Source organism: Drosophila eugracilis, unplaced genomic scaffold (genome assembly GCF_018153835.1).
Source record: "Drosophila eugracilis isolate 14026-0451.02 unplaced genomic scaffold, ASM1815383v1 contig_386, whole genome shotgun sequence".
Taxonomy (NCBI): domain Eukaryota; kingdom Metazoa; phylum Arthropoda; class Insecta; order Diptera; family Drosophilidae; genus Drosophila; species Drosophila eugracilis.
Window position 1 is genome coordinate 440,411 of NW_024573245.1, and position 22,291 is coordinate 462,701.

Sequence of the window (22,291 nt, forward strand, 5' to 3'; positions counted from 1 at the left end):
CTATTTTGTTCACTAGAAACATATCTAACATACAAATATTTTATTTTAATAATTGTAGATATAAACGTTATGAAAATTAATATAGCAAATATATCATTTTTTTCATTACATTAATTGAATTATTTAAAAAAAACTTTTAAAATGTTTAAGATTAAAATTTGTTTTGAATGCAATACACAACGTACCTAAGCTCTCAACGCCAGCGTTTTTGGTATTATTTTCACATTCCAGCTACGGTCCGACTTTCGTGTTCTCTCCCAATTTGTGACGTGTCTGCGGTGAATTTATTAAAAATCCCTTTTATTCTTAAAAATTTCCGAAAATTAGCTGCAATACGAGCACCATGGTAGAGCTATCGAGCGTCATATCCAAGTTTTACAATGACTACGTGCAGAACACACCCAAGAAGCTGAAACTGGTGGACATCTACCTAGGCTACATTCTGCTGACCGGCATCATCCAGTTTGTTTACTGCTGCCTTGTGGGAACCTTCCCGTTCAATTCATTCCTATCTGGGTTCATCAGCACCGTCAGCTGCTTCGTCCTGGCGGTGTGCCTCCGCCTTCAAGCTAACCCCCAGAACAAGACCGTATTTGCAGGCATTTCGCCGGAGCGAGGATTTGCCGATTTTATCTTCGCCCATGTGATTCTGCACCTGGTGGTTATGAACTTTATTGGTTAAAAAGCTATGAGACTCGGATATATTTATGAATAAAATAACTAATAATAGATCTTCCTGTATGCGCCCATAAAATCAAAAGGCTCTTGTGTACAATCAAAACGAAGCTGTGGTTCTGGAATGTCCATCTCAACTGGTTCCACTTTCTCGGCATAATCTGCCAATTGGGGCTCGCTTTTAGCCTTGGTTGGGTCAGTTTCTTTAACCGGCTTTTCCTTCGATACATCCGCCTTGATCTTGTTTGGCAATAGCACGGAATCGTTGACATTCAGGGGCACCAGATTTTTAAAAACTGTTTGGTCGGGCGGAAAGTTCATCTTCTGGGTGACCTTTAAAGTTCAATATCGACATAAAAGCTGTTTCAGGTATATGATGACAGGATTTACCTTTGGTGCCATGGCTGCCAAATCATCAGGATGAAAATTAGTGTCCAGCTTAATGGCGGATATGATATGGACCTCATTTTGTTTGCGTACGGTGGTGTTGTACTGTGGCTCGGAAAACTTGTGCACTGGATTTTCTCGCCGGTACGTCTGTCCGCCACTTTTTGCTTTGGGACTGCCCGGCGCCGACATCTCTCCCTCTCGGCCGTTACAGGGTTTAACGTGGACATTCGGCGGTGCTGATGACTGGTGTGCCGATTGAAGTCGCCGATTGGCTGAGTTCCTTTGGTTCATATTAACTCGAGACTTGCGTTTGTGCGGCATTTTGAACTTCAAAAGTACTTTTCTATTCCCCTCTGATCATAAACAGCAAGCAACACTGATTTGAGTGTTTAGCAACACTGCCAACAGCTGCTGCTGTAGTAGTCTTTCTGAGATAAATGTACGGTATTCTTATGGATAGGATTACTGAATGTTTATACTCACGTCATTAAGCAATTCGAGTAGGAAATGTTTTTAATAGTATTTTTCTTAAATTTGATTTCATTTTTCTAATATTTACCGTAACTAGCCACGCCGGTTTAGGTGTTTTACAACACTGTTCGATCAGCTGTTTTTGTTTTTGCGTCAAAATAAAATATTTTGATTTACTTCGTGAAAAATGGCTTTATCTCGCGCTAAGCCCGATGAACTGCCCAAGGATGCGGTTGTGATAACAGAGGATCAGGCCCTAAAATACCAATGGAAGATTATAACCGCCTGGGATAAGATCGGTGATGTGTAAGTTGAATGGAATCTTTATTGAAGCCGCTTACCTAACAACTATACCGAAATGTCTTGAAGGTGGTCCCTGCGGTACACTCCCGGAATTCTGAGTGCCGTGGCTGCGGGTACGGGAGCCTACATTAATAACCACTATCGCACAAAATTGCGACTGGGGGCGCATGGTCGTTTGTCCAGTTACCTGCCTATTGTTGCCGTTCCCGCCATTTTCACTATGCTGACGCATAAGTTCTTCATACAGCGACCCATTCTATTGAACCCGCTGGGCGAGTGCCCTGTGTGCATACAGTTGCGCAGTGCCGCCTTTCAAACGAGTCTAGGGATTGTGTATCCGACGATCCTGGCTCCTTTCGCTGCATTTATGTTTGCAACCCGTTGCTATACGTACCGCATGCCATCGATTACGGAGAGCCCGCGGGAGGTGTTTCAGTTGTGGCGGAAATTAACACGTCCCATTGTTCCAGCCCTGGGCACCATCATCTGCTTACAGGCATTGCTCACCATGTTCCTCACCGGCCAGGAGGATAAACAGAACTTTAAATTGATGCTGCGCATGAAAGAAATCGAACATCAGCTGGAGGAGGAACACCTGCCTCAGCGAATGGACTTTTGAATTGTTATAACTTTTTAACTAGCTGAAATAGAGACGCATTTTGTTGTTAAGCCCACATGCAATTTATAAGTTTTATTCGCTTTTATGGTGTATAACCCGAGAATCAGATTTTACTTTTAAAATTTTTTTTAAACTTATTTAGATTTTTCTTATTTAAGACTTAGACTTTTTGTACTATTTTTTGATCTAAAGTCATAAAGACTAGACAAGTGTCTGTTACTCAAAGTTCCTAACAAAGTAATATGATATTGATCCCGATGACCTTTTTAAAAATTTAAAAAAACGTTTTTTGTTAAACTTTTTGATCATCCCTGAATTTATCGATAAGTCACAAAGTTTGCCGCATTGTCTATCGGTAAGGTGCGAATCTCACACGTTGCTGCAGTCGGCTGACGAAATTGTTTGCATTTGCATTTACTGTTGAAAACGTGAGTAATACATAACTTGTTTTGTTTGATCGGTAGAGCGAGCAAACTCACAACTATATAAAACAAACGAACGGATGTTTTTCTGATTAAATTTGCTTGAAAATTGTGTAATTTGGTCACGAAGTGTGCAGTGTGCACTTTCACTGCTTTGATTTGTTAGCCATTTTAAGGGGTTAGGGAACTTCAATTGTCGCGTGGCAAGGTTTTAAGTAAAGTTTCCCCACCACTTGTGCATTACAGAACCAGCAAAATGAAGTTCCTGACTGCCAAGGAAGTGCGCGATGCTTATCTGGGCTTCTTCAAGGAGCAGAAGCACATCTATGTCCACTCGTCTAGCACGATTCCACTGGATGATCCCACACTGTTGTTCGCCAACGCCGGCATGAACCAGTTCAAGCCTATTTTCCAGGGTACCGCTGATCCTAACAGCGAGATGGCCAAGTGGGTGCGCGTGGCCAACACGCAGAAGTGCATTCGTGCCGGCGGCAAGCACAATGACTTGGACGACGTTGGCAAGGATGTCTACCATCACACCTTCTTCGAAATGTTAGGAAACTGGTCCTTCGGCGACTATTTCAAAAAGGAGATATGCTCCTGGGCTTGGGAGTTCCTTACACAGCGGCTAAATCTCCCCAAGGATCGCCTGTATGTAACTTACTTTGGTGGCGATGAAGCCAGCGGCCTGGAGCCCGATCTGGAATGCAAGCAAATGTGGCTGGATTTGGGCCTGAAACCGGAGCACATCCTTCCGGGCAGTATGAAGGACAACTTTTGGGAAATGGGTGAGACTGGACCTTGCGGACCTTGTTCCGAACTGCACTTTGATCGTATTGGTGGACGAAGCGTACCTGAGCTTGTAAATATGGACGATCCTGATGTCCTTGAGATCTGGAATCTCGTGTTCATCCAGTACAACCGGGAATCTGATGGCAGCTTGAAACAGCTACCCAAAAAGCATATCGATTGTGGCATGGGCTTCGAACGTCTGGTGTCTGTCATTCAGAACAAGCGGTCCAACTACGACACTGATCTATTTGTGCCTCTTTTCGAGGCCATCCAGGCCGGTACCGGCGCCCCAGCTTACCAGGGACGCGTAGGCGCTGACGATGTAGACGGCATCGATATGGCCTACCGCGTGCTCGCCGACCACGCCCGCACAATTACTATTGCTCTGGCTGATGGAGGCACTCCCGATAACACTGGACGAGGTTATGTCCTGCGACGCATCCTTCGACGCGCAGTGCGGTAAGTGAAGTTAAAATCTATATCTATTGAACTTTAATGTTCTTTTCCTGCAGGTACGCCACGGAGAAGCTGAACGCGAAGCCCGGCTTCTTTGCCACCCTGGTAAATACAGTGGTGGATTTGCTCGGCGATGCTTTCCCGGAGGTGAAGAAAGATCCGCAACACATCATTGACATTATCAACGAGGAGGAGTTGCAGTTCCTCAAGACCCTGACGCGAGGACGAAACTTGCTGAACCGTACAATTGAAAAGTTGGGCAACCAAACTACCATTCCCGGTGATGTTGCTTGGCGGCTGTACGACACCTATGGCTTCCCAGTTGATCTTACCCAGTTGATGGCAGAGGAGAAATCACTGAAAATCGATATGGATGGCTACGAGGCAGCTAAGCAGAATTCTTATGTGCTTTCACAGGGCAAGGGTGCCAGCAAGATCGAGGAGATCAATTTGGACGTGCACGCTATTTCCCAATTGCAGGAGCAGGGTGTGCCACCAACCAACGACTCCTTCAAGTACAAGTACGAGGCTGTGTCTGAAGAACGTGACTCCGCCTACAACTACGGTGTATGCAACAGCAAGATTGTCGCTCTGCGATTTGAAAACCAGTTTGTGAACGAAATCAGCAGTGGCCAGAAGGCGGGCATTGTTCTGGACAATACTAACTTCTATGCAGAGAGTGGTGGTCAAATCTACGATCAAGGTGCTCTGGTTAAGGTCAACGACGAGGCAAATGAATTCCTGGTGGACCGTGTTTACAACCGTGGAGGCTACATTCTTCACATCGGCGTTGTCGAGGGTACACTGAAGGTGGGCGATGAGTTGGAGTTGCACATTGATATCGAGCGTCGCTGGCTGACCATGAAGAATCACTCGGCCACCCATGCTCTTAACCATTGCTTGCTCCAAGTCTTGGGTAAGGACACGGAACAGAAAGGCTCTCTAGTGGTGCCAGAGAAGCTGCGCTTCGACTTTAACAGCAAGGCAGCAATGACCATTGAGCAGGTTGCCAAGACAGAGCAGCTGACTAAAGATATGGTATACAAGAATGTGCCCATCTACGCTAAGGAATCAAAACTGGCGCTGGCTAAGAAAATTCGAGGCTTGCGATCTGTCTTCGATGAAGTTTACCCAGATCCCGTTAGGGTTATCTCATTCGGCGTGTCTGTAGATGAACTAGAGCAAAATCCCGATTCTGAGGCCGGCGAAAAAACCTCCGTGGAATTCTGCGGCGGTACCCATCTCAGACGCTCTGGACATATCATGGATTTTGTCATCAGTAGCGAAGAGGCCATTGCCAAGGGTATTCGGCGCATCGTTGCTCTTACAGGACCCGAAGCTCTGAAAGCATTGAAGAAATCTGAGGCTTTCGAACAAGAAATCGTCCGACTTAAGGCCACAATCGACACCGATCAGTCTGGCAAGGACTCCAAATCCCATGTGAAGGAAATTGTTGAGCTGACTGAACAGATTTCACATGCAACGATTCCTTACGTCAAAAAGGACGAAATGCGCAACCTGTTGAAGGGTTTAAAAAAAACTCTAGACGACAAGGAACGTGCCATGCGCGCTGCCGTTTCGGTCACTGTTGTAGAACGCGCCAAGGCCCTGTGCGAAGCCAATCCCAAGGCCACCGTGTTGGTCGAGCAGCTGGAAGCCTTTAACAATACCAAGGCGTTGGATGCTGCTCTCAAACAGGTGCGCAGTCAACTGCCGGACGCTGCTGCCATGTTCTTGTCAGTGGACGTGGACTCAAAGAAGATCTTCTGTCTGAGTTCGGTGCCCAAGAGTGCTGTGGAGAAGGGACTTAAGGCTAACGAGTGGGTGCAGCATGTCTCCGCTACCCTGGGTGGCAAGGGAGGTGGCAAGCCGGAATCAGCTCAGGCTTCCGGCACCAATTACGAAAAGGTAGACGAGATCTTACAGTTGGCTAACAAATTCGCTCAGTCAAAATTGTCATAAATGCATAAAGAACTCACTGCAGCTGCAAGACCTTCAATTACTCACAATTTTGATACACACTTATGCTTAATCTTAATCCGTTAATCTGTTTCAAACGGCATTTCTGAGGAATTTTTACGGCTATTTATAAAATAAAAGCATTTATATTAATACAACCCTATGTTTGATTTGGGAAGCTTAGGTACATAGAAAACAACGATGAAAGTAACATCTTTCAGATGCATTTTTTGGAATATTATCTCTTTACCTTTTTTGAAAAATACAAATTGAATAAATACATTAAATAAAGATTTCGTCCATAACTTCGTTTGAATTTGACCCAATTTCAGAGGACCCATTAAGCTTAAGATTTGTTTTTTTGTATTATCCAATCGACTGACGTTCTAGAACCACAGTAAAATAATTTGTATACATTTATAGAATTGCATATAATCATATTAAAGCCTTATTGAATAAATACATTAAATAAAGATTTTGTCAATAGCTTTCTTTGAATATGACACAATTTTAAAGGACCCTAAGAGCCTAAGATTTGTTTTTTTGTATTATCCAATCGACTGCCTCGGCGAAGTTTTCTACCAACGCTGTTGGTGGAGGAGATGGATTGACATCAGGTAAATATTTTCCAGTCTTGACCAGAATTCCCTGCATGCCCACGCTCATGGCGCCAACAATGTCATCATTGGCATCCTAATAAAGAGAAATAATTTGAGTATTATAAAGGATATAAAGAGCCCACTTACATCTCCTATCATAACGCAGGAGGCTGGATCCCGACCAGCCAAAGCTCCTTCGAAAAAGTAGGGATTGGGCTTGCCGATCACTTTGGCGGTTCGTCCAGTGGCGAACTCCAGACCCTTGACGAAACACCCTGGGCCCAAAGCTAGGCCATCGGCTCGCTTGTAGTATTTGCCCTGGTGCACTGCCACCAGTTTGTGATTCTTATTCTCCAACAGAACACTATTGGGAAGATGATCGTTAATTAAGAAATGATGGTCTTCATCTCGATGCCCACTTAAAAGCCTCGTTCAGCTGGACATAGTTAAAGGCCTTGGGTGCCAGGCCAATTACAACTGAATCCTGGTAGCGCCTTTTATCCTCCGGGGGAAAGTCTTGGCGAGCGTCGTCAGGCAAGATATAGTACGGATTCAGTTTTTCATTATCCACATATGCGACTGCGGCACTTAAAGAGCTGTAGATCTCAGAGGGGTCCATCTCGAAGCCAATTCTGCACAGGCGTTCGTGAAGAGTTGCTTTCGAGTCCTTTGTGGTATTTGTAACGAATTTGACTGCTACTCCAGAATTACGCAGTCTACATTAGAAATACGTTCATAAATGTTTTTATAAATATTTGATTTTTAATGGTATATGTCAAACCTTTTTAAAGCCTCAACGGCATTAGGAGTAGGTTCATCTTCCACGTGTAATGTACCACTAAGATCTATTAGGGCTCCTTTAATAGACATCCTTCTTATCTGTCCAAAGCTTCTGCTGCCTCTCAAGAACAAAAACATTTAATATTTTCCAGCTGGTTCAATTATTTCCGATAGACATTTCGATATGTTTCTGTATCAGCAGGTTGATTTTGCATGGGCGTAGTTATATACTCTTTGAATAAGAAGTACTTCTTTGTAACAAAATGTTCTACCTTTTATAATGTTCTACATTTATAAATTAAATTTACGCAAATTTAAAAAGTTAACCTCTATCGATTTTTGTTTAGTTATCAGAACATAATCCAGTAAACCCTTTCTCACAGATGTTATTCTGCTGACGTCCATGCATTCTAGCCCTTCAGCAATGTTGTTTTCTACCGGCAGATCATTTCTTGTACATTTTTCTTTGGATATATCCAAAAATGTTAAGCCATTCGGAATTATAACTAATGCCAGCTACTGCCAAGTGGCAACTGCTCTGCGTCCAAAGAAAGCCAAATCTACGCGGAAAGAGGTAAGATCTTACGTTAAATATCGAATTTACATAACATTAGCCATGCTTTTAAAACCTCCAATCAGGCTCAGTACTTCTCCGATACCAAAAGGATACGTGCCATCGGCGGAAAAGGAGGCGATGGATGCGTGTCCTTCCTACAGCTATGGTGCAATGAGAGAGCCGGTCCGGACGGCGGAGACGGTGGCAATGGCGGCCATGTGGTTTTCCAAGCCTCCAACGATGTGCGTAACTTCAACCACGTGGACAGTGTCCTGAAAGCGGAAGAAGGAGAGTGTGGAAGCTCCAAAGATTGTCATGGCAAGAACGCCAAGCACTCGGTAGTTAAGGTTCCTATCGGCACAGTCATCAGAAATTCCCAGGGCCTTATTGTAGGTGATTTGGGTCAGGCGGACCTCATGTTTGTAGCTGCTCGAGGCGGAGCTGGAGGCAAGGGCAACCGGTTCTTCACCACGGATAAGGAAACGAGTCCGAAAGTTTGTGAATACGGACCTAGTGGCGAAGATTTGTCCTACACCCTAGAATTACGAAGTATGGCTGATGTGGGCTTGATTGGCTATCCTAACGCTGGCAAAAGCACACTGTTGAATGCCCTGACTCGAGCGAAACCAAAGGTTGCGCCCTATGCCTTTACCACGCTGCGTCCTCATTTGGGAACCGTCCAGTACGATGACCATGTTCAGCTCACCATTGCCGATCTTCCTGGACTCGTTCCAGATGCCCATCGCAATAAGGGTTTGGGTATTCAGTTCCTGAAGCATGCCGAGCGCTGCACCTTATTACTCTTTGTCCTGGATGCCAGTGCTCCTGAGCCCTGGACGCATTATGAGCAACTCATGCACGAGCTGCTTCAGTTTGGCGGGAGTTTAGCGAGTCGTCCTCAATTAGTGGTAGCCAATAAACTGGACGTGGAGGAGGGTCAAAGCAATTTTGAGGAACTGCAACGCCGGCTCCAGAATCCCGTGCTCGGTATAAGTGCCAAGATGGGTCACAATCTTGGACAACTCCTAAACAGCATACGCAAAGGCTATGACCGCCACAAGAACCAGGCCAAGGAATCCAGTTAAAAGTCTTTGTTTATGTTATTTTGAATTGTTATTTATAAACTAAACTTTAATCTTATGAGCTACGCATGCGTAAAACATTGACTACACGCCCTCCTCGGATGTGGGCAACCAGAAAGCCATGTTGGTGCAGGCAGAGGCCAGCATCATGTATTTCGGATTAAATTGGACGCACTGTACCGGCCCCGGGTGGTCCCCATTCAGCACCGAGACCTTGTTGCCCGTATCGGCGTTCCATATGTGCACGCGCCCATCGGTGCTGCCTGAAAAGATGAATTGCGAGTCCGGACTGAAGCTTGCCTCGATGGCGATCCCCTTGTTGTTAGGATAGCCTGTGAATGTCTGCAGTGGAGTGCCGTGGAAAGCATCAACCAGTCGGATGACCGATCCGTTCGTGCTGATTAGGATGGTTTTACCGTCTCGAGAAAACTTCAGTCCTGTCCAGTCGCACTCCTTCTCCTGGTTAAGCTTGAAGGTGACGAAGGGCCCCTTGTCGAAAGAGCGCAGGTCATAGAGTTTAATGCTCTCTGAGTTGACGCCGGCGGCAAAAATTAATCCCTCCGGATCATAGGCGGCTATAGGTCGTCCAGATAGGTGCATCAATCCTTGACAGTTGGGCGAACGCAAGTCCCACAGTCGCAGCGTCTTGTCCAGTGAGCCAGAGAGAAATGTGTCCTCCACTGGCGAGATGCATAATGAGATTACCTTTTTGGTGTGTCCAGGGAAATAACGCAAGTATTTGTTGTCGTGTAGGCTCAGATATCGGATGGTGTCGTCCACCTTAGTGGAGCTGTGGATGGCCGTGTTGTTGGCGTGCGTGAAGTGAATTAGATCCACGCCGTACTTCTTCGAGTTTACCGTGCGCGACTGCGTTCCCTTTTCGCAATCATAGATCACGATCTGGTCATCCTCGCTGCACGAGATTAGGTGCTCCCCGTTGGGCGCAAAGTCTATGGCGTTGATCTTGTCAGTATTTTCTCGGAAGATCTTCGCCACCTTAAAGCTGCGCACCACCGAATCGATTAGTTTTATCTTCATTTTTTGTGCCGAAATTCGTTTTGTTTTTAATAATTTGACGCAAGGCTGTGTTAGCGATGACAGATGTCTACGACTCGATAAATTATTACATTATCGATATCGAGCCGCTGGTTCATGCGTGAACTGCAAGAGCGGAACTAACAACCAGATTTCAAGAGTTTATAATGCCGGCATTTTTAACGGCTTTTTTGACGTAAGGTTTGCTTTTCTTTTATTCTTATAAAAATAAAAATTTAGAGATGAAATAGATTTCGAAACTCTTATGGTAATAATACTATCAAAAAGTTTAGAAAAAAAGCTTAGGCAATTAAAAACTAGAAACCAAACAAACAAATGTTTACTATCTTTTCTTTTTTCACATGGAACTTTTGACCAGCCTGTCTATGCAATTAAATATTGTTTACAAATCTGAAAACCCCGCTTCACTCCTTCGTTTAAATATAATATACAAAAACTCACATATTTTAAGTTCAACAAAAATTTATGTAAATATTTTTCGTATACCAAAGTGTGGTGTATAACATTATACAATAAAAGCAACATTAATTTAGCTACATAACAAAATATACCAAGTGCAATTTTTAATGGTCTATTTAATTCGTCTGGGGTGGAGGGCAATCACAGGTTATACTGTGGGTATTTCCTAGCAGCTCCTTGGGATCAACGTACACGGCACCCTCTTTGCCTCGAGCGAAAGGTGTTTGTCCGTTGGTTTGTAAGTAAAAGTCGCCATGTATTCTGTAAATTACAATTTCAAACGATTGGAACAAATTTCAGCTTTAAATTAAAATACAGTACTTACGTCGTCGGGCAGTGGTGACCCATCACCACTGGCGGGCAATTCTCCACAGTTTTGTTTTGCTTGAAGTCCGCCCATTTCTTTGCTGGCACAGCATCGAATCCGATGGGATATCGATCTGAGACACTTTCAGCCCAGAACCACCAGCTCCGACGATGACTGGACAGATCGTTATCACTGAGCATCTTATAGTTTCGTTTCGGACAACCTGGCTGCAGACTGTGGCCACCGTTGGGCCAGAAATCCGCCGTCCCAGTGCTCGTCGGAGCCCCGTATAGCCAGGCATCTGTGTGTATCACATCTACGAACTCAGCATCACTAGCAGAAAGGTGTGTGCCCGGGTAGAAGAGCGGAAATGCGGGATCCAAAGCGGAAATTCTGAAAAATTTAAAAGTTAAATTTAGTTATGTATAAAAACTGATAAAAGGTCATTTGTAATTGAAAAAATCTGCTACGAAAAATAATTGTATATAAGTTTTCTAAAAAACTTCTTCATTACCATTACCTTCATTAAATATCAAAATTTACCTCTTCAGCTTCCTAACACCTTTGGTACGTTTGAATATCTCGCGGCCGAGGACTCCAGCCAGTTGGCCGCCCATTGAATGTCCGACAATATGAAACTTCTCAATGTCCAGGCCATGGTCAAACATTTTAAGCAGGACTTTGGCCAACTCCGGTCCCAATTGCTTGAGATTGGGAAAGGCATCGAACATGTAGTTGCCATCGGCCAGTTCACCCCAATCCAAAACGATAAGGTTGGTGTCCTTGCGTTCCAGATAGGCCTCAGCTATGACGTGAATGCTCTCCACATCCGGATCTTCCAAATAGCCGTGCAAATAAAGCACGGTATTCTTGGCCAAATCCAAGTGCTCGTCCTCCAATAAACTTTGGAAATCGGTTAAGTCATAGATATCGCTATCTGCTACCGTAGGTCTGTGGATGAATAGATAAAACGTACGTTTTAAATAAAATTAAAACCTAAGACCATGATAAATTGATCATAAATTGTTTTCAAAAAATTTGCAACCTCATTCAACAATATTTCTGATAAGTAAGGGCTGTATTTATATGTTATATATTTTATTTATCTACATATTTAAGTTAACTTACCCGTAATATAGTATAAACTTCGCCGTCGTCAGATCTGCCTTAGAGTTCTTGAGCCCACAGAGCAGCCCTGTGCAATAATTATCCAAATTGTATTAGCGGAATTTTCCATTTTCGCTCACTCACTTACTGGATTTGTTTTTAATGGCCTTGTGCATGTTACTGGGGGTTGGCGGCTATTAGTCCATAAAATGATTGATTACGTGGCCAGTGGGTTGTCCGGATATCCTCTGCTCCCATGCGGTGATTGGCAAAGACTGTGCCGGACACTCGGTTAGACGGATAATTGTGGCGTGGCCTAAACCCCATTGAAATTGATAACTCTAATTAAATTTCAATATATTTCGGATAAGATAGTCTAGTAATAGTAAGTGCTGCCCAAAAAAGCTTTGCGGCATGAGCATCGTGAATCACACGCGTAGTACCAACGGCGGCAAAGTCCGGCTGGAGGTCCAAACTTTGGGTGCCCATGCATCATTCATGTGTACATACAGTGGAACATCCGATTTTGGGCACTTGAATATTTTAAAACCCCCTATTATTCACCCACTTCGATGGGCTGAACAAGTTTAATCGAACGCTAATCCCATTATGGACTTGAAAATCAATTTTAAGGTGATTGAACGAAAGTAATAAATTAAAGCTATAAAAGCCTTGTCGCCAAGTAGTCTATGAATTTCGTCAAGCACTTAATACGAATCTCATTAAATTTAAATTTTAAACGATTTTTTCCAACAAAAGTAAGGAGAATATTAAAAAGTTACGAAGTTGTAAATTTCAAAGTTCAATAGCTTTTAGACTATGATAACTCTAATTTTAAAATTGTAAGTGTATTATGTACTTTATCCATTAACTTCTTTTTAATTAATAAGATTAAATTGCTAATCAAAATGTGTGCTTTTTATATACTGCAAATATATTTTCAATATCGTAAAAATCTTTTATGATTTCATAAATAGCATTTAACCCTCAAAACCCCACTTGTCACTCTCAGCAATGTTCCATTATATGTTGGATGTTAAAAGGTCATAAAGCTTTTATTTTTTTATTGCTATTACAAAATGAGAAATGTTTGTCAGATGCTAGTTCAACAAGCTGTAGGGCGCACTGTCCGTTGCCACAGATTACCTTAACCCAGGCTAAATGAACAAACTACAATGTTCAAATATGCAGACTTGAAATTACAGCAATGCCACACACACTCTCTTGTAAGCTACAGTAAAACTTCCATAACTTGTATTAAAACTTAAAGTATTGCATATATAGAACACAAATTGTTTTTTAAAATTAAAAAGTTAAGGACATATAAAGCTTTCTTTCATGATTTTAATAATTAAATACACCGAATTTCAAGGCTTAATTTTAGGTCACGTATTTAAAAAAGACTTTAATATGCTTGGGCTTGTACTAAAAATCCGGGTTGCAAATTTTTTCTTTATAATGTTGTTTTTATGAAAACCTTCTTAATAAACGAAATTTTACAGTTTGTGGTCATTAAAAACATTAAATTTTGACCCTATATTTATAATATTTATATATTTGTTTAACACTTCGTAATTTACTCGCATTGCACTACAACGTAGTTAACGTAGTGAATTAAGACTGTAAAAAATATGTACAAATCGCAGCCCTCTGACCCTCGTAGCTTCCCCAAGGCAATCGTAATTTAAGTACCGGCCTTTTTTTCCTCAATTTCGTCGTTATACTGCGGACATAAATAAAGAGCACTTCAATTTATATATTCGGGCTTATCGGGGGAAAATTAGCCGTCAGATATTGCCGTCATGAGGACGGGACGGGGGTTCAGATCGGCGCCAAACACTTGGCGGAAGGTAAAAAAAAAACCTAAACGTTTAGCAAAACGCGCCACTTGGGGGAAGTGAATACGAAAAAAAACTAAAATAATGCAGCAATAATTGTAATAACAGCTCAGCATTTTTGACATATGCGCGTAATTAACGCGTACTTAATAGAGTATATGTATATGGACACTTGTTGCGCCGACGAGGGGCAGGTGGATCGTAGGTCAGTGGACGGAAAACGGACCCGGAGATTGCGACAATAGTGGGGAAATTTATAATGGTCCGCATTCGCCTGTATTTGGACACACAAACACCTCGGATTTTTGTTATATATGTACACATAATTGATTGGTTCCACCCATTTGCCCAATCAAATTTGCATCTGATTCCCCTATTGACTCGGCATTCCACGGTGATTGTGATGTGATGGGGCTTGAGCGCCAGACGACTAATTCAATGGCACTTACGAGTGGAATCGGAATCGAACGAAACCAAAAGTTAGGCAAACATTTACCCACGCGCAGCGAAACGACTAAAACACCAAGCGCGTCGGCCCGTCGCAAAAGTCCAACTGATCTCTCGCTCAAAACTGCTCGCCACCGCTAGCCAAGCAATAAAAAGAAACAAACGCAACTATCGCCAGGTGTCAGTTTAGGACCTATCGATATCAGAAAAAATTGACAGTTAAAAAACTTTTTTTCCAAATTTAAAATTTTAGATTCGACAAATGCAAAAATACTAATTTTAGATTTAATTAATTGAGGTTTTATAAAATTTTTGAGCGTTAATATATAATGTTGTGCCAAGAGAGTTAGTGATAGCAAATTATACCATTATTAAAAGAAATTATGTATATTATAATAGTAACGTAAATTTACAATGTGTATTTAATAACCGGTATCAGAAAAATCCTGGATCAAAAAAAAAGTAATCTGTTGAGTTTAAACACTGCTATGTATATTAAACCTTTAGAAAATCCCGTCATTTAAAAATTTACAATTATGGTTTCACTACAATTTTATTTTGCATTCAGATGCGTTCAAATGTTCCAAACTCTACACATGTTTTTAATAATGATCTTTATGCCTATGGTAATTTTATATATAATATAAGTATGTAAGTAGTAATGTTTAGCTGTTTCGCGTTTAGTGGGTCTCCTCCCATGCTGGCCCTGGTGGCTCTCCTCGTGTCCGCTCGTTTAACTCCCGACTTCTTCCATCCATCCATAATCCAGCATCGGCTGCAGCGTTAAACACCTCCCGGGCTCCACTACAAATTTCCATTCTTAAGTGTTGTTGCTACATAATATGTTTTGTTGCCGGCGTTAAATACATACAGTTTTAAAAATAGAATAAAAAAGATGCAAGAAGGTTGATTACGCTGTAAACAAATATACAAATATATCATTGCACACAAACACAGAGTGGGAAAACGAGAGACGGCCACGTGGTGGAGATGATACCGGGAAAGAGACAGAGAAATATGGTTCAACATTAGTATCGGTCAAAATTTGATTTGCTATACTCGCACTTGAATCTGACTTCTAGCTTCGTTATCTTGTACAAACAAACAGGTATGAATATGTTTATCGTGGGCAAGGAATTATAAACACTTTGGCTATGGATCTGGCTGGAGAAAGCGGGAGGCACATTACACTTGTTATGGTTGGCTACTCATCCTCTAACATTCCGAGTCAACCTTAGGCGGCTCCATAGCTGCCGCTGCCTTGCCGTTCATCTCCTGCAGAATTTCATCGGCAGCCGCTGTCTGTGGAGGTGGTTCCACGATCAGTTTTGAGTCCATTGCCGCTTCAATTTTTGCACCCATACATGGCGGTATTGCTGTTCTAAACACATTCAGTTCCATTTCTACAGCAGGACAGCAATATTAATTAAAGCCAAACCTCAGACGCACATTTATACTAAATGAATTTGTGTAACTCTCACGTTTCCTTCTTGACACTTGTTCAAACTTTGCTACTTTACAGTGCAACGTTTTGTAAAAACAGATTTAAGATGTTTAAATTGTTAAGACTAACAGTTAAATTCTGAGGTATCGGAAAATGTAGGTGTCTTAAAAAGTAAAATAAAAGCTAATGATGTGGTGTCAAACTTTCTTTCTGTTACTTAAATTGAAAACCCTGTTATCCCGGACAAGGTCAGACCGATAATTCCTTACCTGCAGCTATACCGGCAATGGCCTGTGCAGCAAAATGCTTGACGTCCACATCTGTGTCTGAGTTCAGTTTATCGAGTGTGGGCTTTACTTGAGCATCGATGACGCTGGCCTCGAGGAAGGGCGAGATCTTCTGCAGGGTCTTGGCCACGTTGAAGCGAACATTAGCAACGGGATCAGCGGCAAGCAGGAGTACTGTGGGCAGCAATAGTTTGGTGGTTATATCTGTGCCGCAGACCTCTGCCAAAACGTTTAGACAGAACAGGCAGGTCATTCCTGTAAAAATTTTCATGAAATAACGAATCCTAGGAATTAGTTAAACCAACACTCACTGTGCAAGTAGTTCTTGTTACGTGACATAACTAAGATCATGGGAATGATGGCCTGCTCGGCCCAAGGGGCTCCGAACTGCTCAACCAGCTTCTTCATATTGAGGGTGGCAGCTTCACGAATGGCGTAAACGTGATCGTTGAGCCAGCCCATGCACAGACCCCGCAGTTTCTGGTCGAAGAACTCCTGGCCCAACTGACCGGCCAAAGCAGGCATGTACTCAATGATGGCGAGACGCACGCGCCACTTGGAGTCCTCGGCCAACTCGACAATAGCGGGCAGAAGCGATTGTGACAGTTGCTGAATACCGATGACGTCGTTTACACAATCCAAGTTCGAAATGATGTTCAGGCGCACCTCCGGGCACTCATCTTTGAGTTGAATGAGGAACAATGGCAACAACTGCTCCACCGTCTGATAAGCGCCCAGCATCGGACTCAAGCCCATAATAACTGATGCGAGGGCAGACTTGACATGTGGGTTGGGGTCCGAAACAAGATCGCGCACATACGGCAAAATGGAGCTAAGGATAATTTGCACCTGGTTAACCTTGTCCAGGTTGGCACAGAAGTCCTTGACTTTGGTAGCTACCGCGGCGCGAACCTCGGCTTCGGCGTCCTTGAGCAAGTACTGGAAAGCGGGCACCAAGTCCACCCGAGTGATCTCAGGACCCACGGCCTTTTGGAGGTCTACAAACTTCTCTGCTACCATGTATCGTACCCTCCACGAAGAATCACTGGCGCACTGTCGCAGCGTGGGCAGAACCAACTAGAGAATGAACAGGTTTTTGTAAGTTAAGGTACTTTGGATTTCCATGTCCACTTACGTGCTCCACATCGTCCTGGGGCAGGAGCTGGGCAATACTGACGCAAGCCTCCACAGCCAGAAGGCGAACAGAGTCCTGAATTATAAATTAGGATAAGTATTTTCAGGTCATAATAAGCAAAATAAGATTGTTAGTCACATGTTAAAACCTTTTCTTAAGACCTTTTGAAAGCTTGTTTCACAATCTAGGTTTTTTTATTTTAAGGGTTTTAACTAATCTGTTGTAATTGCTCACCTGGTCATCCTGTGCCAGCTGCACAAAGTTCGGAATCAAGTCAGACTTGAGATACTCCGTTTCCACGACCTTGGCAAATTCTCCCAGCTTATTGGCTGCTGCACGGCGCACCATTGGTGTCTCATCCTGGCAGAGCTTGCGGAAGTTGGCGCGCAGCTCAGCTTTCACAGGCTGAGTGACTCGTGGATAGCAGACTGAGAAAAGTCCACAGGCAGATGTACGGGAGGTGAACCAGTCGCCGGAAACCAAACGCTGCAGAGTCGGCACCACGTGGATCTCCAAATCCTGTGCGCTGTGCTCAGCGGCCACAGTGCGCAGAGATTCTACCGCCTTGTCCCGTACCACAGTCTCCTCTACGGTCGCCAGACTCTCCAGGGGCGGGATCAAGTACATGGCGAATTCGGGTCCACCAACAAGACCTAGCGAGAAAAAGCAAAAAATTGGTGGACTTTCAAAAAATCTTTTCTATCCATTTGCCCACTTGTAAAGTTGCCGAGTTGATCGGCCAAGGCCAGCAACACCTCGTCCTCATCGTATATGGTCTCGGTGAGGAAGGGAATCAATTCGGAACGTGTGCGCTCCTCTCCCAAGGCCAAGGCGATAGTAGACAGCTTCTTGATGGAGTTTAATCGAAGCTGTTGGTATAGAAAAAATATCATTTAAAACTGAAGAGCTTACGCCATTATATTTATAAAATAATAAAGAAAATACACTGAAAGCTCTTCAAAATGCTGGTAATGCGGTAAAACCTTTAAGTCAATTTCATTATTTGGTGAATAATTTCGTTTTAAATAGGTTGACAAAAGAGACGGAGAAATTATTTAATCTTAATCATATACTTAGATTTGTTTAAAATTGACTTTAAATTTAAGATTTAATTGTCATTTACATAGAAAAAATTGTATTTTTCAACCAGAGTAGTTGTATATTTTATATTTATAAATAAATAAATTGATGTATTGTCATTGAAGTCGGGTTAAAACTTCTCATGCTTCCCCCTTTCCTTAAAATAAGTAAGTCGCATATTATTGATTAAAACCTTGCTTCTATTTATAAAGCTAGAAGTTCCAAATTGTATTTGCAAATAGCTTGTACGTATAAACATAGCAAATATAATATATACATACATATGTACACATATATATTACTGTAAGATAACAAAATCTACATATTTCTGAAGGCAGTTAAAAAAGCAAGGTTATTATTTCAATTATTTGATAATAACTTCTCTTTATGCTATTCTGGAAAACACTAATCTTGTGTATATCGAAATTTGGTAAAATTTTTGCAGGGCTTTCAATGCACACGCTCCCACCAACACAAATAGCCATGCACACACAGTGACGCATTTTTGTACTACTACAATCACATATCGGAGGAGTAGAGGGCACGCTTCCCCAGTTTTAGCACTACAATTTTTCTGTTTTCGAGAAAAATGTGCCGATTTGGGCGTTAACCCATTACTAACCTGAACATCTTCGTTCTTTAATTCGTCGATTAGAACGGCAATTGGATATAGAGAATCGTCGACCGATTTGTCGCTCGCTGCCATTTTTTCCGCTGTTGCTGCTGCTCACACACAAACGCACTAAAAATTGGTTTTTCTATTCTGCAGGCAATCAATTTGGTTTTGCCCTCTGGCCAGACGCTTTTCACTTTTTTGGGTTACAAAAATGTAAAAATGTTCGTTTTCTTTGTTCTGATTTGCAAGTAATCTACACAATATCCTTTGATTGCTTTTCCAATGAAAATCGTTCGTCGTCGGTGCAAATTAATATTTTTTTCTTCAAGTGACACAACGGTAGAGCTGGAACACAAATCGATGTTTGGTGGATACTATCGATAATTTCATATATGTGCCAATATCGATAGCTCAATATAAATTTCTTTTATTCATGACGAAAAAGTACGTTCTAATCTTTAAACACTCTATATTGAGTTTACAAAAGAAGAAACAGATAAAAGACGAACTAACATCTCAATTTAATTACCTTGTCTAATAGCATTGAGTAATAGTTTAGTTTACTTAGAATTATTTTAAGGAACAAAATTATATCTAGTACTCTTTTAAAAGCAAGTTGCTCCAAAACTAAATGGCGCGACATATGCTATTCCAAATTTCTATCGATTTAGAGAGTTTAGTTAGTATAACCCACTACAAGCATAAACAATTCCACAAATTCCATTTTAAAAATCTATACAATTTGATGGTTTTTCTAGCGCTTTGTGGCCATAAATTGCTTCTATAAAATAAAATTAATGTACTGAACTTTATTAAAGCTTAATTCTCTAAGAAGGTTACAAACTCGGTTAATTTGAGCAACTGGTCATCGTTTCCGCGACTGGCCGGAGCTTCCTGGACCTTGGGCTTCAATATCACCCTGTCACCGTCGAGTTCCTCAGTCCAATTTAGGGCTTCACATGCTTTTTTTAGCTCATCCTCTGACATCAGGGACAATTCCAAGAGATTATGCTGATAGATCGAAACATAGGCGCTGCTCATCAGTTTAAACAACTCCTCACGTTGTTTTGCTAAATAAATATTGATTCTTTTATTTCTTTTTATAATAACCTTAAAAAGAAAACTTACCCAACAGATCATCCACGGGCGACTTTACCCTCTCGGACCACTCGTACTTAATGTTTTTAAAGAAGTCAGCATAGTTATTGTTCTGCAGGGCCAGATTGAGCAGGTTCAGTTGGATCAGTTCTTTGTCCTCCTTTAATTTCGCCGGAATACGCATCCATAGCAGTTTAGCGTCAGCCCTTAATGATAACAGTTATGTATATATGTACATTGTTGTTGTGCCCTAAACAAGTTTTGCACTTACAATTTGTTTTGATACAGATAAATCGCCAGTAATTGTTGGTAGACTTCAGCTCCTAGTTCGACTTGCTGTTGATAGAGGGGGCTATTAAGTTCGTAATAGGATAGACAGATTATACACTACGTCACCTCGAATTCCTCGTTCTCAAGTCGTTCCACCAGTTCACTATACTTATTTAAATGCATTATTTTGGTAAATTCTTAGTCGGAAAGCAATAGTGAGACCGTTTAGTGTGAAACTGTAAAAGGTAACCCCGTCAATGCAACTCTGAATCTTTGTAGAGTTAAGTTAACAAGAGTATTCGATTATACGCATTTAAATTATGTAAAATTTGAATACAGTAGTCATAAGAATAAACAAATAAAATGCAGTTAATTATATCGTTTTAATATTACTTTGAATTTTTAACGTATTATACAAATATCGGTTGGTTGCCTGTTATCGCCACTATCGATAGCAGATTTGACAGGTCTCCACAATCGCAGAGCTGTCAACGTGCCAAAAGTCTCCACCTTCTTTTCGGTGTCAAAAACTAGACTATCAAGATGGGTCGTATGCACGCTCCTGGGTAAAAATGCGATTTTTTTATGTTTTTGATGCAACTGCACAAAGCTAAATGTTTGCAAAATGTGTCTGCCGTACGGGTTAATCAGATGAATGTGATAAATGTAATTCCCTGAGCGGCTAAGGTCGTTAAATATCCACCGCAGGGGCAAGCACATGGTGCAAACGTATTCGCTTTTGACAGGCGCCGCCATAAACGCTCACTAACATTCGTATATTTCTCCGCAGCAAGGGTATTTCCCAATCAGCCCTCCCATACAGACGTACTGTCCCATCCTGGCTAAAACTGAACGCCGAGGATGTCAAGGACCAGATTAAGAAGCTGGGAAAGAAGGGTCTGACGCCCTCCAAGATCGGTAAGTGCGCTCACCGATATGTTGTTGTTTGAGGTTATGTTTATCTGGATTCCGGTTTTCTCAGGCATCATTCTGCGTGACTCGCACGGCGTTGCCCAGGTGCGTTTCGTCAACGGAAACAAGATCCTGCGCATCATGAAGTCGGTTGGTCTGAAGCCCGACATTCCCGAGGATCTGTACCACATGATCAAGAAGGCCGTCGCCATCCGCAAGCATTTGGAGCGCAACCGCAAGGACAAGGACGGCAAGTTCCGTCTGATTCTGGTCGAGTCCAGGATTCACCGTCTGGCCCGCTACTACAAGACCAAGAGCGTCCTGCCACCCAACTGGAAATACGAGTCGAGCACCGCTTCCGCCTTGGTTGCCTAAGTCGTCCTTGATTCGCTAGTTGGTAGTTTGTTTTCAAGTCTTGCGGGGTCCTACATTTCCACCAATGTACAACCAATAAACCCAACAAATAAAACTGGAAATCGGAACTATTTTATAGACTAAATAATTGTGTTGCGACCTTTTTAATTTGGAGGAAAGTTTGTTGTAGTTCAAAGCAAATGATAGCCAATATAGAAATATAGTTAATCTTGTGTGATTGGCATAATCTTTTCCAATATATATATTTTATTTTTAAAGGTCATTTTATGAAGTGTTATTTCCGAAATTTCTTTCTAAAAGGATTACAGATACTTCTGAAGTTTAAGAAGTTAATTGTTAACAAACTATTAGAAAACATTTTACTGTTTTAAAAAAATTAATTTTAGTAGTTATTGAATTGCATCTGAAAGAAATATAGTGAAAAATTAAAATTACTTTATTCTTTTGAAATGTAAAATGACCAGATTTCTCATTAATAAACTTTAGTACACTAGGTTAGGCTTTAAATTGGTTGCATCCCATTGCCAACTTTCATCATCATAATTAAAAACTTTTTGTGTGACAACATATTTTAAAAAAACAGCCTTGCGAAACATAATGGAGTCATTATAAACATACTGCTGAGAATTGATATTTTTCCATTTTTTTAATTGCACTTGTTGCACTGCTTTCAACAAGAAATTGCAATTCACATCTATACATACTCCATGACAGGGTGGCAGTAACGAATACACAGTCATACTTCAGTGACTTGAA

The 22,291-nt window shown here is 41.9% G+C and overlaps 11 protein-coding genes across 13 annotated transcripts; 5 read left to right on the top strand and 6 right to left on the bottom strand.

Moving 5' to 3' along the window:
• The first annotated feature begins 237 nt into the window (after nt 1-237).
• LOC108106140 (dolichyl-diphosphooligosaccharide--protein glycosyltransferase subunit DAD1) lies at nt 238-729 on the top strand. Its single transcript, XM_017213032.1, has one exon. It carries the CDS (start codon nt 344-346, stop codon nt 680-682), a length of 339 nt encoding a protein of 112 aa, XP_017068521.1. The 5' UTR covers nt 238-343; the 3' UTR covers nt 683-729.
• On the bottom strand, nt 657-1,462 carry LOC108106139. The gene is made up of 2 exons (XM_017213031.2): nt 1,066-1,462; nt 657-1,008 (listed from the first exon to the last, which is right to left on the bottom strand). The coding sequence occupies exons 1-2, from the start codon at nt 1,384-1,386 to the stop codon at nt 721-723; spliced, it is 609 nt and encodes a 202-aa protein (XP_017068520.1). The 5' UTR covers nt 1,387-1,462; the 3' UTR covers nt 657-720.
• A 184-nt stretch (nt 1,463-1,646) lies between these two features.
• LOC108106138 lies at nt 1,647-2,513 on the top strand. The gene is made up of 2 exons (XM_017213030.2): nt 1,647-1,842; nt 1,906-2,513. Exons 1-2 carry the CDS (start codon nt 1,724-1,726, stop codon nt 2,456-2,458), a joined length of 672 nt encoding a protein of 223 aa, XP_017068519.1. The 5' UTR covers nt 1,647-1,723; the 3' UTR covers nt 2,459-2,513.
• Nucleotides 2,514-2,782: 269 nt separating this feature from the next.
• On the top strand, nt 2,783-6,245 carry LOC108106136 (alanine--tRNA ligase, cytoplasmic). Its single transcript, XM_017213028.2, has 3 exons — nt 2,783-2,886; nt 3,127-4,131; nt 4,185-6,245. Exons 2-3 carry the CDS (start codon nt 3,137-3,139, stop codon nt 6,088-6,090), a joined length of 2,901 nt encoding a protein of 966 aa, XP_017068517.1. The 5' UTR covers nt 2,783-2,886; nt 3,127-3,136; the 3' UTR covers nt 6,091-6,245.
• Nucleotides 6,246-6,499: 254 nt separating this feature from the next.
• Nucleotides 6,500-7,627, bottom strand: LOC108106137 (haloacid dehalogenase-like hydrolase domain-containing protein 2). The gene is made up of 4 exons (XM_017213029.2): nt 7,468-7,627; nt 7,106-7,402; nt 6,834-7,050; nt 6,500-6,780 (listed from the first exon to the last, which is right to left on the bottom strand). Exons 1-4 carry the CDS (start codon nt 7,602-7,604, stop codon nt 6,616-6,618), a joined length of 816 nt encoding a protein of 271 aa, XP_017068518.1. The 5' UTR covers nt 7,605-7,627; the 3' UTR covers nt 6,500-6,615.
• A 48-nt stretch (nt 7,628-7,675) lies between these two features.
• On the top strand, nt 7,676-9,162 carry LOC108106187 (mitochondrial ribosome-associated GTPase 2). The gene is made up of 2 exons (XM_017213111.2): nt 7,676-8,040; nt 8,106-9,162. The coding sequence occupies exons 1-2, from the start codon at nt 7,870-7,872 to the stop codon at nt 9,105-9,107; spliced, it is 1,173 nt and encodes a 390-aa protein (XP_017068600.2). The 5' UTR covers nt 7,676-7,869; the 3' UTR covers nt 9,108-9,162.
• Nucleotides 9,117-10,207, bottom strand: LOC108106188 (WD repeat-containing protein 82). The gene has a single exon (XM_017213112.2). It carries the CDS (start codon nt 10,140-10,142, stop codon nt 9,189-9,191), a length of 954 nt encoding a protein of 317 aa, XP_017068601.1. The 5' UTR covers nt 10,143-10,207; the 3' UTR covers nt 9,117-9,188.
• Nucleotides 10,208-10,604: 397 nt separating this feature from the next.
• LOC108106203 (inactive pancreatic lipase-related protein 1) lies at nt 10,605-14,436 on the bottom strand. Its single transcript, XM_017213131.2, has 6 exons — nt 14,321-14,436; nt 12,182-12,349; nt 12,055-12,121; nt 11,470-11,877; nt 10,945-11,319; nt 10,605-10,880 (listed from the first exon to the last, which is right to left on the bottom strand). Exons 2-6 carry the CDS (start codon nt 12,207-12,209, stop codon nt 10,736-10,738), a joined length of 1,023 nt encoding a protein of 340 aa, XP_017068620.1. The 5' UTR covers nt 12,210-12,349; nt 14,321-14,436; the 3' UTR covers nt 10,605-10,735.
• A 416-nt stretch (nt 14,437-14,852) lies between these two features.
• LOC108106168 (serine/threonine-protein phosphatase PP2A 65 kDa regulatory subunit) lies at nt 14,853-19,241 on the bottom strand. Of its 3 annotated transcripts, XM_017213083.1 has the most exons (8): nt 18,887-19,241; nt 17,900-18,053; nt 17,419-17,837; nt 17,185-17,259; nt 16,361-17,126; nt 16,032-16,304; nt 15,190-15,233; nt 14,853-15,122 (listed from the first exon to the last, which is right to left on the bottom strand). In XM_017213083.1, exons 1-7 carry the CDS (start codon nt 18,968-18,970, stop codon nt 15,229-15,231), a joined length of 1,776 nt encoding a protein of 591 aa, XP_017068572.1. In that variant the 5' UTR covers nt 18,971-19,241; the 3' UTR covers nt 14,853-15,122; nt 15,190-15,228. The 3 variants fall into 3 exon arrangements, with proteins under 3 accessions (XP_017068572.1, XP_017068571.1, XP_017068573.1); XM_017213082.1 differs by having other exon boundaries at nt 14,853-15,233; XM_017213084.2 differs by lacking the exons at nt 14,853-15,122; nt 15,190-15,233 and adding an exon at nt 15,321-15,721.
• Nucleotides 19,242-19,669: 428 nt separating this feature from the next.
• LOC108106087 (COP9 signalosome complex subunit 8) lies at nt 19,670-20,496 on the bottom strand. Its single transcript, XM_017212947.1, has 4 exons — nt 20,375-20,496; nt 20,250-20,314; nt 20,009-20,184; nt 19,670-19,950 (listed from the first exon to the last, which is right to left on the bottom strand). The coding sequence occupies exons 1-4, from the start codon at nt 20,429-20,431 to the stop codon at nt 19,700-19,702; spliced, it is 549 nt and encodes a 182-aa protein (XP_017068436.1). The 5' UTR covers nt 20,432-20,496; the 3' UTR covers nt 19,670-19,699.
• A 211-nt stretch (nt 20,497-20,707) lies between these two features.
• On the top strand, nt 20,708-21,659 carry LOC108106071 (40S ribosomal protein S13). The gene is made up of 3 exons (XM_017212929.2): nt 20,708-20,814; nt 21,039-21,166; nt 21,231-21,659. The coding sequence occupies exons 1-3, from the start codon at nt 20,792-20,794 to the stop codon at nt 21,533-21,535; spliced, it is 456 nt and encodes a 151-aa protein (XP_017068418.1). The 5' UTR covers nt 20,708-20,791; the 3' UTR covers nt 21,536-21,659.
• Nucleotides 21,660-22,291: the final 632 nt, after the last annotated feature.